Source organism: Mandrillus leucophaeus, unplaced genomic scaffold (genome assembly GCF_000951045.1).
Source record: "Mandrillus leucophaeus isolate KB7577 unplaced genomic scaffold, Mleu.le_1.0 Scaffold1183, whole genome shotgun sequence".
Taxonomy (NCBI): domain Eukaryota; kingdom Metazoa; phylum Chordata; class Mammalia; order Primates; family Cercopithecidae; genus Mandrillus; species Mandrillus leucophaeus.
This window is the reverse complement of record NW_012100132.1, coordinates 195,918-208,074: the sequence shown is the minus strand read 5'-3', so window position 1 is coordinate 208,074 and position 12,157 is coordinate 195,918. Positions and strand designations below refer to the sequence as shown.

The window sequence follows — 12,157 nt, the reverse complement described above, 5'->3', positions numbered from 1 at the left end:
GCCCGCCACCTCGCCCGGCTAGTTTTTTGTATTTTTTAGTAGAGACGGGGTTTCACCATGTTAGCCAGGATGGTCTCGATCTGCTGACCTCGTGATCCGCCCATCTCGGCCTCCCAAAGTGCTGGGATTACAGGCTTGAGCCACCGCACCCGGCCAGAAAGATTGAGTTAAATTCTGTCCCCTGCTTGGATGGCCCTGGGTGTGGGTTTGGCCATGTATGTATTACACGTTCTGTATGGTGAGACCCTCCCTTTCCTCCTTCTCCAAATGGACCCCCAAGACCTCCCCAGATCGCGAGGGGAGGGTCTTTGGCTGGAGCAGAGGGTGGTGGGATTTCATGGAGGCAGAGTGGTCAGTGTGGCCGTCCAGGGAGTCGACTCCGATTATCTTCTGTCAGTGCATAAAAGTCCAGGACGCCTGCCTGAGTGCAGAGGCTCCGGTGGTGAGGTCTTTGCTCCGTGCTTTGGTTACCTGCCTCTAGGTGCGCTACCTAAAGAATACACATCCCCATCACTGTTTTACTGAGTTTAGGCGTTGGAAGCAGAGGCGCCGAGTGTAATGCTCTTTCCCAGCTTTCTTCTTTGTTGCTGCCCTGTGTTCTTTACAGATTCCCAGGAGTTTTCCCATCAATAGAGACGGGCAGGCACTTTTGTCACCCCGGTTTACAGAGCAGGGAACCGAGGCACAGCCTGGAGCTGAGGCCACACCCATATCTTGATCCCACACTGCAGGGTGCCGTGCAGTCTCCCAGTGACAACACCCCCCCTCCCCATCTCCCTCCTCTGCCTGTCCTCTGCCTCCTCCTGGCCAGGCCTGTGAGAAGACCCAGCTGGAGTTCATGTCGGAACAGTGTGCCAGGACGGACGGCCAGCCGCTGCACTCCTCCCCTGGCGGTGCCTCCTTCTACCACTGGGGCGCTGCTGTACCACACAGCCAAGGTGAGGCCTGCGGAGTGTGGGGTCAGGGGAGGAGCCAGCCCTGGAGACCCTCGGGCAGGGCAGAGTCGTGGGGGGTTGGCCTACTATCTCTCCAGCACTTGGCAATACGGCTCAGGCTCTGGTGTCCCACAGACTGTGGATCACATAGTGGCCAGGCCTCGCTGGCAGATCAGGCACTGACATCCCGTCTCTGAGTCTCAATTTCCCATCTGTGAAATGGAGATAACAGCAGTAAGCCCCTCCCTGGTCGCTACAAGGATTCAGGGAGAGAATCGGGAAATGCCAAGTGTGTCCCTTGGTTCGTAATTCTGTTTTTTTAAGACAGAGTCTTGCTCTATTGCCCAGGCTGGAGTGCAGTGGCGCGATCTCAGCTCACCACAACCTCCGCCTCTGGGATTGAGGGAATTCTTGCCCCTCAGCCTCCCGAGTAGCTGGGACTACAGGCTTGCACCACCATGCCGGCTAATTTTTTTTTGTATTTTTAGTAGAGATGTGGTTTCACCATGTTGCCCAGGCTGGTTTCAAACTCCTGACCTCATGTGATCTGCCTGCCTCGGCCTCCCAAAGTGCTGGGATTACAGGCATGAGCCATTGCACCCAGCCTTGGTTCATAATTCAATACCATTAGTTACTAGATTAGATTAGGATTGTGATTAGGATTATTGCCTTAGGAGGTAGGATGGGGGGCAGATAGAAACCCTTGCCCCAGATGCAAAGGATGAAGCTGGGTGGGGGCTGGGAGGCCTGCCCCTCCTGCTCGGTTCAGGACCCCTTGTTCACTCTGCCCTCCCAGGGGATGCTCTGTGCAGGCACATGTGCCGGGCAATTGGCGAGAGCTTCATCATGAAGCGTGGAGACAGCTTCCTGGATGGGACCCGGTGTGTGCCAAGTGGCGCCCGGGAGGACGGGACCCTAAGCCTGTGCGTGTCGGGCAGCTGCAGGGTAGGCGTGTGTGGACATTGGCGATGGCCCTGGGGCCTGCCTGTCCTATCGGAAGGCTCCTGGGGGCAGGTCGGTGGGTGCTGGCCCTAGTGGGGCTGCAGTGAGTCTGCAGGAGAGTGGTGCTGGGGAAAAGGATCTGGACTTGGAGTCAGCCTGGGTTAAGGGCTGCAGTGTGACCTTGGGCAAGTCATTGAGCCCTCTAAGCTTGCTTCCTGGGTAGATGTGGGGGTGCTGCAGAAGTGTTGCTGGTTTTGTGGATCCCAGAACCCCAGAGCTGGCAGGGCTGCAGCGTCACTGAGGCCAGCACCCTCCAGTGACACTGGCCCCCTGTCCTTCCCTTTGCATAGACATTTGGCTGTGATGGCAGGATGGACTCCCAGCAGGTACGGGACGTGTGCCAGGTGTGTGGCGGGGACAACAGCACATGCAGCCCACGGAACGGCTCTTTCACAGCTGGAAGAGCGAGAGGTAGGCAGCCTCCCTCAGGGCAGAGGCTGGGCTTCCCCCAGCCTCCAAGACGGCCACAGTCCGGAGCCCTGCTGCAGGGGCTGCTCAGGTCACAGGGCCCGCGCACTCACTCAGCCCTGGATGCCTCCTGCAGTGTCAGCATCTCCCTCCTCCACTTCGCCACCCTCCTGTGGCAGGCTCAGATTTTGGCCTTGATGCTGCTGGGACCGTGGTGCCTCAGTAATGGTGGCTCACTGTAGCTGTGCTCAAGACTCTGTCTCAAAAAAACAGAATTATGAACCAAGGAACACACTTGGTAGTTCCCGATTATCTCCCTGAATCCTTGTAGTGACCAGGGAGGGGCTTACTGCTATTATCTCCATTTCACAGATGGGAAATTGAGACTCAGAGATGGGATGTCAGTGCCTGATCTACCAGTGACATTGGCCGGGTGTGGTGGCTCACGCCTGTAATCCCAGTACTTTGGGAGGCTGAGGCGGGTGGATCACCTGTAGTCGGGAGTTTAAGACCAGCCTGGCCAATATGGTGAAACCCTGTCTCTACTGAAAATACAAAACTTAGCTCGGCGTGGTGGTGAACACCTGTAGTCCCGGCTACTCAGGAGGCTGAGGCAGGATAATTGCTTGAACCAGGGAGGTGGAGATCCCCCTGTACTCCAGCGTGGGCAAAGGAGCGAGACACTCTAAAAAAATAATAATAATCCGGACATCGTGCATTCTGTAGCAGCTAGCCTCTTCTCTCCTGCTCAAGAAATCCCACTGAGAGGGACACAAGTGAGTGAGAGGGATGGTAGTCACACTTGGAAAATCTTTGACTTTGGTGTATATATGAGGTCAAAAATCATTTGTAAATGCCAGCGCTTCTCTGGAGAGCAGAGACTTGAGCCCTGCCTCCCTCTGGCGTGCCCCACTGTACTGGAGAACCTTGGCCCTGGTCCCTTCTCCCAGCCAGGGCAGAGCCTTGGCAGGTGGTCCTCCAGCCTGCTTTTAATTGCCCCCATGACAGGGGACTCAGTGCTGCTGGAGCCAGCCCCATGGCATTGTTCAATTTTTCCCGACCAGCGAAGATCAGCTCCCTTTGTCTGTGATGTGGTGGCCGTGAGGTCCACGCATCTTTCCTTCTTTTTTTCTTTCTAGAATATGTCACATTTCTGACGGTTACCCCCAACCTGACCAGTGTCTACATTGCCAACCACAGGCCTCTCTTCACACACTTGGGTGAGTTGACTGGAGGACTCCCACCCAGTTAGCTAGACTGAAAAGGTACAGGACACTGTCCCCAAGATGCCCTCACTTCTGACATCACTCGCAAGTTCAAGGGGTTCCCCAAACCACCCTCAGGCTTGATAATTGACTAGGAAGACTCCCAGAGCTCACTGAGAGCTGTGGCATGTGGCTGTGGCTCCTTCCAGAAGGACATGGGTTAGAATTGTCCAAGGGAAGAGATGTAGGCAGAGTCTGGGAGGGTCCAAACAGGAGGCCTGATGTCTCAGGGATGTGACACCCTTCTAGCATTGGAGCGTGGCCATACACATGGAGTATTGCCCATACTGAAAGCCCACCGAGTGGGAGTTGAGAGTTTTTACTGGGATTTGAGTGCAAAGCCGTGATTGACTAATTGACCACGTGGATACTCTCAGTCTCCTGGTGACCCAAAGCCTCTACCCTAAATCACATAGTTGGTCTTTCTGGTATAGCCAGCCCCCGCCCTAAAGGAAGACACTTCTGCCTCGTGTGACCTGTGTCTCCTCTTGGAAGCCAACAGCAAAGGCCGGGCTTCTCTCTGGGCAAGGCTGCTTCTTTGCTGTTCAGGGCCACAGTGGGTCTTTCTTTCTGGAGTGTGCCTGCACCTAACCTTTGAAGCCTTGGTTGCTGGCCCTTGCCGTGGGGTCCCTGAGCCCTGAACCTGTCGAGTTCTGTGCATGAGTGCACTTGCTCATGGCACTCACCAGGTTGTGGAAAGAGGCACAGAGCCTCCGCTGTGGGGAAGCCTGTGGCTCAGATGCCTGCAGCTCCTTAGAAGAGGCCTGGGGACCCTGGGAAGGAGAGTCACTGACATGTGCCTATGAGGAGGATGGGCGCTCAGTTCCACACGGCTAACAGAGCTGGTTCTCCGACAGCGGTGAGGATCGGAGGGCGCTACGTCGTGGCTGGGAAGACAAGCATCTCCCCTAACACTACCTACCCCTCCCTCCTGGAGGATGGCCGTGTCGAGTACAGAGTGGCCCTCACCGAGGACCGGCTGCCCCGCCTGGAGGAGATCCGCATCTGGGGACCCCTCCAGGAAGATGCTGAGATCCAGGTCAGCAGGAGAGCCTGGGGGAGGCCAGTGGGGGCTTCTTCTTGGGGGCTATGGCTGCTTGCGCGTTTGTCCATCCATCCATTCCCTGATTCGTTCATTTATTCATTCAGTGGCCACTTACGGGGAACCTACTATGTATTGGGCCCTGTGCTAAGCAAAATGCAGCTAGCTCCTCCAGGGGCTTAGGGTCCCACAAATAAATATCCAAATGTGCCTGTGCCCAGAGCCTGTGGGAGAAGGCCCTGCAGTTCTGGGATCAGGTAGGGTCGGAGGGCCCCAGGCAGGGGTCCAGGGCTCCCTGGGAAAGAGTGATGGAGCTGAGGTCTCAGATGAGCAGATACTGCCAGGCCAAGCAGGGAGGGAAGCGTATGACCAAGGGAACAGTGTCGGTGTGGGAGGGATGAAGGAAGGTCCTACTGTGTGGATTTGTGGGGAGATGAAGGCGTGGATGCAGGGGCAGTGGCATCTGGGGAGCAGGCCTTGGTGCTGAGGATGCTGAGAACGGATGCTGGCTCCCACTGCTTCTTTGGGGTAGAGTGCGTGGGAACCGGAAGGCCTTGTTCAGGTGTGTCCTCGGTGTTGTGTGCTCGCCCCTGTATGTCCCCGTTGATGCTTTGCTGAGGAAGGCATGTGGAGGGTGGAGAGACGTGAGCGCAGGCTGAAACAGACCTGAGAACCTTGGGAGAGGGGCCCAGTCTCAGCGGCTCCAGCTGGCTGCTCTGGCAGCGTCCTCTGCCCCTACAGCTGCCAGAGACAGCAGGGCCTCCCCAATATCAGGCCAGGCCGGGCCGGAGCAAGCCCCTGTGAGTGGCTCATCCCTTCCCTTCCCCCAATAGGGCTCCCTTCCTCCCCTCCCCTTGCCTGGGACATTGTCTCCAGATGCTGGCTGCTGAGTGGCTCTCCCGTCATCCTCTGCAGTGTGTAAAACAGCAGATTCTTGGGTCCTCTGCACATTCCCTGAATCAAGACATCCCTGTGTTGGGCCTGAGAAGCCCCACTGTAACCAACACAGGCTTGAGGCGGTGGCCAGATGTGGGCATCGAGGGGGCAGGTGCTGAATGTCACCTCGCCCTGGGCTCTGGCCTCCAGGCTGGCCTCTTTCTTGGGCTGGCCTTGGGCACAGGACCCAGTTACCCTCCTGAAGAGCCTCAGGCCCAGGAACCTGCTGAAATTCTTCCCAGTGCTCTCCAGGCCAGGCCCAAGCCAGTAGCCGGCCACAGGGCCCCAGGGATCCAGTTTCTTCCTGCCAACCCCACAGGCCTCAGCTCTGGCTCCAGAAGCCCTTTCTGAGCTGGCCGTGCCCTAGCCCTTCTTGGGCTCCTTAGCTCAGCCTTAGGTGGGCCTGCCTCCTCCATTGTACATTATCCTTTACCCAACCAGCTTAGGGAGCCTTCTCTGTGCTGCCTGAATACCCTATCCCCTAACCTACCAATGACTTGGTAATTACCTGTCCCCAGCCCCCTATCCCAACCCACTGAGAGCTCCTTGTGGCTCAGCCAGTGTCCTGTGCACTGTGCTCTACCCAGAGTCTGGTACAGGTCAGTGTCGGCGATTGCCTGTCATTATTTTTGTTTTTGTTGTTTTTTGAGAGAGGGTCTCACTGTCGCCCAGGCTGGAGTGCGGTGGCACTATCACAGCTCACTGCAGCCTCAACCTCCTGGGCTCAAGTGATCCTCCCACCTCAGCCTCCCAAGTAGCTGGGACTACAGGCGTGCCCCATCATGCCCAGCTGATTTTTTGACTTTTTTTTTTTAAATAGAGATGGAGTCTCACAATGTTGCCCAGGCTGGTCTGAAACTTCTGGGCTCAAGTGATCTGCCTGCCTCAGGCTCCCCAAGTTTTCGGTGTACAGGCATGAGCTACCGTGCCTGGCCAGTGATTGCTCGTTGAACGGAAGATTATAGGGATGGAAGAAGAAGTTGGGAGGCTTCCCAGGGGAGGTGGCCATGACAGTGACCCTCAGGGAACCCACTGGACAAGGCCTGAAGCTCTTTGTCTCTCTGCAGGTTTACAGGCGGTACGGCGAGGAGTATGGCAACCTCACCTGCCCAGACATCACCTTCACCTACTTCCAGCCTAAGCCGCGGCAGGCCTGGGTGTGGGCCGCTGTGCGTGGGCCCTGCTCGGTGAGCTGTGGGGCAGGTGAGACCCAGGGAAGGCTCGCCCACAGCATGGCTTGCCCCTACAGGGAGGCAGCCTAGCCCTCCCGCTTCCCTCCCAGGGCTGCGCTGGGTAAACTACAGCTGCCTGGACCAGGCCAGGAAGGAGTTGGTGGAGACTGCCCGGTGCCAAGGGAGCCAGCAGCCACCAGCGTGGCCAGAGGCCTGCGTGCTCGAACCTTGCCCTCCGTAGTGAGTGTGGTGCTGTCTGCGCAGCTCCGGTGGGAGAGTGGGTTCTGCTGGGGCTGCTGGGCTCTGTCCCTGGCCTATGGGGCCCATGTGGCAGGGCCGGGCTGAGCTGCTTCTGTGCAGGCTCTCACTACCCCTGCCCACAGCCCTGCGAGGGGGCTCTGTGAGTGCCCCCTTCTGCACGTGAGGACACTGAGGCTCAGGGCAGACACGGTGACAATGTCAGCCCAGTGGGACCCACACCTGCTGCCACCTTGTCTGGGCCACCGAGGCCTCTCTTGAGCTCAGGTGCTCATGGCGAGATGGAGGTGATTGCCTACCTGGAGGGTTGTGGGGAGACTTGGGGAGCTCTGGTGCAAAGCCCCTGGCTGTCACTGCACCTGATGGGCACACTGTTAGGGACAAGGTCATCCCTGCTGGGTGCAGGACAGGGCAGCTGCCCACCAGCATGTGATTCGGGTGTCCTCAGGCTCAGCCACCTGGAGAGGCTAGGCTGGTCCTAGTGCCCAGTGCTTGTCCCAGACCAGGCGAAGTGTGTCAGCACCCACCACCCCATCACCCCAAGTTAGCCTGGGACCTGGCCAGGGCCCCAGCGCTCTGTCTCCTTCCTCAGCTGGGCGGTGGGAGACTTCGGCCCATGCAGTGTCTCCTGTGGGGGCGGCCTGCGGGAGCGGCCAGTGCGCTGCGTGGAGGCCCAGGGCAGCCTCCTGAAGACGTTGCCCCCAGCCCGGTGCACAGCAGGGGCCCAGCAGCCAGCTGTGGCAGTGGAAATCTGCAACCCCCAGCCCTGCCCCGCCAGGTGAGCCCAGGGCTAGGTGGGCCTGGGAGAGGGCCTCCCCGGCAGAGTTCGTCCCTGCACTGAGCCCCTGTCCTTCTGAATCCCCTCCTCCTGAGGCCTCTGGTGGAGCCTCACCATCCAGGGTGATGGGCAGTGTCACCTGGCGGTTGTAAGTGCCGGTGTCAGAGTTCCTTACTACCCAGGAGAGCCTGGACCCATTGTTTCCGTCTCTGAGCTTCCGAGCCCCTGCTCTGAACTGGGAATGCCGACCTGCCTGGGGAGGGGGTGGCTTCGAGGATGAGGTCAAACTGAACGGAGTGGGAGATGTCACCTGCTCATCACCACCATCTCCACCGTGCCCACAGGGCTGCATCTCATCCCCTCAGTGTCCAAGTTGACAGTGGCTTATCATCCTGCCCTGCCACTAACCAGCTGAGTGACAGGGCAAGTCCCCTCCTCTGTGGGCTTCAGTTTTGTGACCTGTCCAGTGGGAGGGGATTGGTCTGGATCATTGGTGGCCCACTCATAGCTCTGGACTCCTTTCCCTGCCCCCTCATCTGTGGCAGACAAAGCAATCACCACTTTTCCCCACTGAGGCCAGATAGGGCCTCAGAATCCTTCTCAACACAGCTCTCCAGGCAGCCACTCCAGCGCAGGGCTGACTCACAGCTGAAACCCACTGGCCACCCTTGAACCTGGTGATCCGAGTCCATGTGGCACCTGTTTCTCTGCACCTGCTATGGTGTATGGAGTCAGTGATTGCCTGGCTGGAGGTCGGTCTCTGCCTCTGGAGGGTGGGAAGGATGGGTTCTCTTCCTTTTTTTTTTTTTTTTTTTAAGACAGAGTCTTGCTCTCTCACCCAGCCTGGTATGCAGTGGCATGATCTTGGCTCACTGCAGCCTCCTGCCTGCGCCACCAAGCCCAGCTAATTTTTGTATTTTTTGTAGAAACAGGGTTTTGCCGTGTTGCCCAGGCTGGTCTCCAACTCTCGGGCTCGAGCAGTCTGCTCACCTCAGCCTCCCAAAGTGCTGAGAATACAGGTGTGAGCTACTGCACCCAGCCAGGGATAGGTTCTGTCTCTGCACCCTGGAGGCAGGGGGGTGCCTGACTGCTGAGCAGCGAGTGCTTGTTGAATGGGAACCTGCTGGCTGATGAATGGAGAACCCAGTGCTTCAGGGAGAGACCCTGAGCTTCACTTCTCTGTGTGGCCCCCCTTTGGGCTCCTGGATGTTGGGGAGCAGGTCCTCTGCCTCCCTGCCCCTAGCAGCTGGGCTGTACCTTCCACTGGGTGGCAAGAGGCAGGGCCTGATGACTGTCTCATGCCATCTTCAGGTGGGAGGTGTCAGAGCCCAGCCCATGCACATCAGCCAGTGGAGCAGGCCCAGCCTTGCAGAACGAGACCTGTGTGCCGGGGGCAGATGGCCTGGAGGCTCCAGCGACTGAAGGGCCTGACTCCATAGATGAGAAGCTGCCTGCCCCTGAGCCGTGTGTCGGGATGTCATGCCCTCCAGGCTGGGGCCATGTGAGTGCCCTGGGCATGAGAGTAGCTGGGGCTGTTGGGTCCTTTACCTGGCTGGGAGAATGAGGAGCACTCGTCACCATTGTCCTCCAAGCCAGAGCGAGAACACCTTCCTTCTGTGGGAATGCTGTCTGAGGGCCACCCCTGCTCAGAAAAGAAGCTTAGAAAGATGGCTCAGGGCCCCTCGGGAGGCTCCCATTCCCCTTGCAAGCCGGGCTGCGAGAAGCATCTGAGGAGAGTGTACTGCAGCTGCTGTGCAGAGAAACGCTGCTGGGCTCCTGCCCGGTGTCCAGGGGCTGGAGGCTGACTGGCCTTGCTCTCTGGCCTGGGTGCTGGCGACCCTCGCCCCTCATGGCTGGAAGGATTGCAGGGCCAGTCATGCTCCCACGTCCCACTCTTGGTTCCCAGCTCTCGGCCAGGCCCATAGTGACCACTCATGCTGCCGAGGAGCCTGCAAAGGTGGGGTGTGCAGCAAGGACACCCACCGGGAGACCGGGGAGCCAAAGGAGCAGGGGAGGGAGCCCTGGTGTGCACATGCCACTTCCTGCTCTCTCTGCTGCCTCCTGAGAAGATTGGGACGGGGGTCTCTGGGTGCTCAGAGGAGTCCCAGACCCATGAACTTGTTGCTGTTCCCCACAGCTGGATGCCACCTCTGCAGGGGAGGAGGCTCCCTCCCCATGGGGCAGCATCAAGACGGGGGCTCAAGCTGCACATGTGTGGACCCCTCTGGCAGGGCCGTGCTCCGTCTCCTGTGGGCGAGGTGAGGGCCCCCAGGAGGCTCCTGGGGACCAGCACTCATGGTAACTCTCTTATCCACTTGCATCTTGCATCCTTCTAAAAAGCATTTGAGGTGGATTGCAGAAAATCCAGACCATATGGGAACACGCGGTAATACAAGGAGATTAAGTATAGTAGCTGACAGCCACTTCAAATGTGAGCGTTGACTGGCTGAAAAGTAGGAAAAGACAATAATGCCGGGCAGTGTGGCACGAGAGCCATTCCTGATGGCCCCAGCAGAGCGGCCAGAGGGGGCCCCAGTTGACGACCCGAGCAGAGAAACCTTAGCTTTAAGATACACAGTGTTAGGCCGGGCACAGTGGCTCACGCCTGTAATCGCAACACTTTGGGAGGCTGAGGCGGGTGGATCATGAGGTCAGGAGATCGAGACCATCCTGGCAAACACAGTGAAACCCCGTCTCTACTAAAAATACAAAAAAAAAAAAAAAAAAAAAAAAACTAGCCAGGCGTGGTGGCGGGCGCCTGTAGTCCCAGCTTCTCGGGAGGCTGAGCCAGGAGACTGGCGTGAACCCGGGAGGTGGAGCTTGCAGTGAGTGGAGATCGCACCACTGCACTCTAGCCTGGGCGACAGAGCGAGACTCCGTCTCAAAAAAAAAAAAAGATACACAGCGTTCTTCTATTTTCCCAATCTTGCTTTATTATAGTATAACACACATATTATACAATTTACCATCATAACTGTTTCTCCCCGTGCATGTCAGTGACATAAAAGCACAGTCACATTGTTGTGCGGCCATCACCACCATCCTCCCCAGAACTTTTCCAGTTTCCCAAACTGGAGCTCTGTCCCTGTGAAACACGAACTCCCGTTTCCTCCTCCGCAGCCCCTGGCAACCTCCCTTCTCCTTTCTGTCTCCAAATTCTACAATTCCAGGGACCCTGTAGAAGTGGAATCATATAGCATTTACCTTTTCGTGACTGGTTGATTTCACTGAGTGTGATGTCCTCACAGTTCATCCACGTTGTAGCATGTGTGTTTCCTTCTTAAGGCTGAAAAAGATTCCATTGTGAGTGTATCCTTTATATGTTTATCCATTTATTCATCCGTGGACACTTGGCTTCCTTCCACATTTTGGCTATTCTATTGTGAATAACGCTTCTGTGAACATGGGTGGGCAAATATCTGTTCGAGTTCCTGCTTTCAGTTCTTTCGGGTGTATATCCAGAAGTGTGCTAGCTGGGTCAGATAAGAATTCTATGTTTAATTTTTGAGGAACTGCTGGATTCTTTTCCCCAGTGGCTGCACCATTTTACATTTCCACCAATGGTGCATAAGAGTTCCAATGTCCTCCCATCCTTGCCAACACTTTTCATTTCTGTTTTTTTTTTTTTTTAATTTTTTTTTGGAGACAGAGTCTCATTCTGTTGCCGAGGCTGGAGTGCAGTGGCACGATCTTGGCTCACTGCAAGCTTCACCTCCACATCTCAAGTGATTCTCGTGCTTCAGCCTCCTGAGTAGCTGGGACTATAGGCGTCTGCCACCATGCCTGACTAATTTTTTTATTTAGTAGAGATGAGATTTCACCATGTTGGCCAGGTTGGTCCCAAGCTCCTGACCTCAGGTGATCTGCCTGCCTTGGCCTCCCAAAGTGCTGGGATTACAGGCGTGAGCCACCATACCTGGCCTATTTCTGTGTTTTTTATAATGGCCATCCTAATGGGCTTGAGAAGATACACCAAGTTCTTAAACAAAAACCCTAACCACTTGCTCAGTAAAATGTCAGCCTGTTTGAAACCGAGACCAAAAAGAGATTTCTTTTCTCTTTTCTTTTCTTTTCTTTTCTTAGACAAGGTCTTGCTCTGTCACCAGGTTGGAGTGCAGTGGTGCAATTTTAGCTCACTACAACCTCTGCCACCTGGGCTTCCTCCCACCTCAGCCTCCTGAGTAGCTACTATACCCTGCTAATTTTTGTATTTTTGGCAGAGATGAGATCTCCCTATGTTGCCCGGCCTGGTCTCCTGAGCTCAAGTGATCCTCCTGCCTTGGCCTCTCAAAGTGCTGGGATTATAGGCTTGAGCCATTGTGCCCAACCAAGAGATTTTTTTCTTTTTTTTTTTTTTTTTG

At 56.4% G+C, this 12,157-nt stretch overlaps 1 protein-coding gene across 1 annotated transcript in view; it reads left to right on the top strand.

Annotated features, from left to right (window-relative positions):
* The window catches only part of ADAMTS13 (ADAM metallopeptidase with thrombospondin type 1 motif, 13), a 41,512-nt gene that overhangs the window by 14,644 nt on the left and 14,711 nt on the right, over nt 1-12,157 (top strand). Inside the window, 10 exon segments of the mRNA XM_011965553.1 lie at nt 812-938; nt 1,732-1,880; nt 2,228-2,348; nt 3,485-3,565; nt 4,468-4,649; nt 6,656-6,791; nt 6,871-7,000; nt 7,611-7,796; nt 9,108-9,297; nt 9,934-10,054. Coding sequence (XP_011820943.1) covers nt 812-938; nt 1,732-1,880; nt 2,228-2,348; nt 3,485-3,565; nt 4,468-4,649; nt 6,656-6,791; nt 6,871-7,000; nt 7,611-7,796; nt 9,108-9,297; nt 9,934-10,054 — 1,423 coding nt within the window.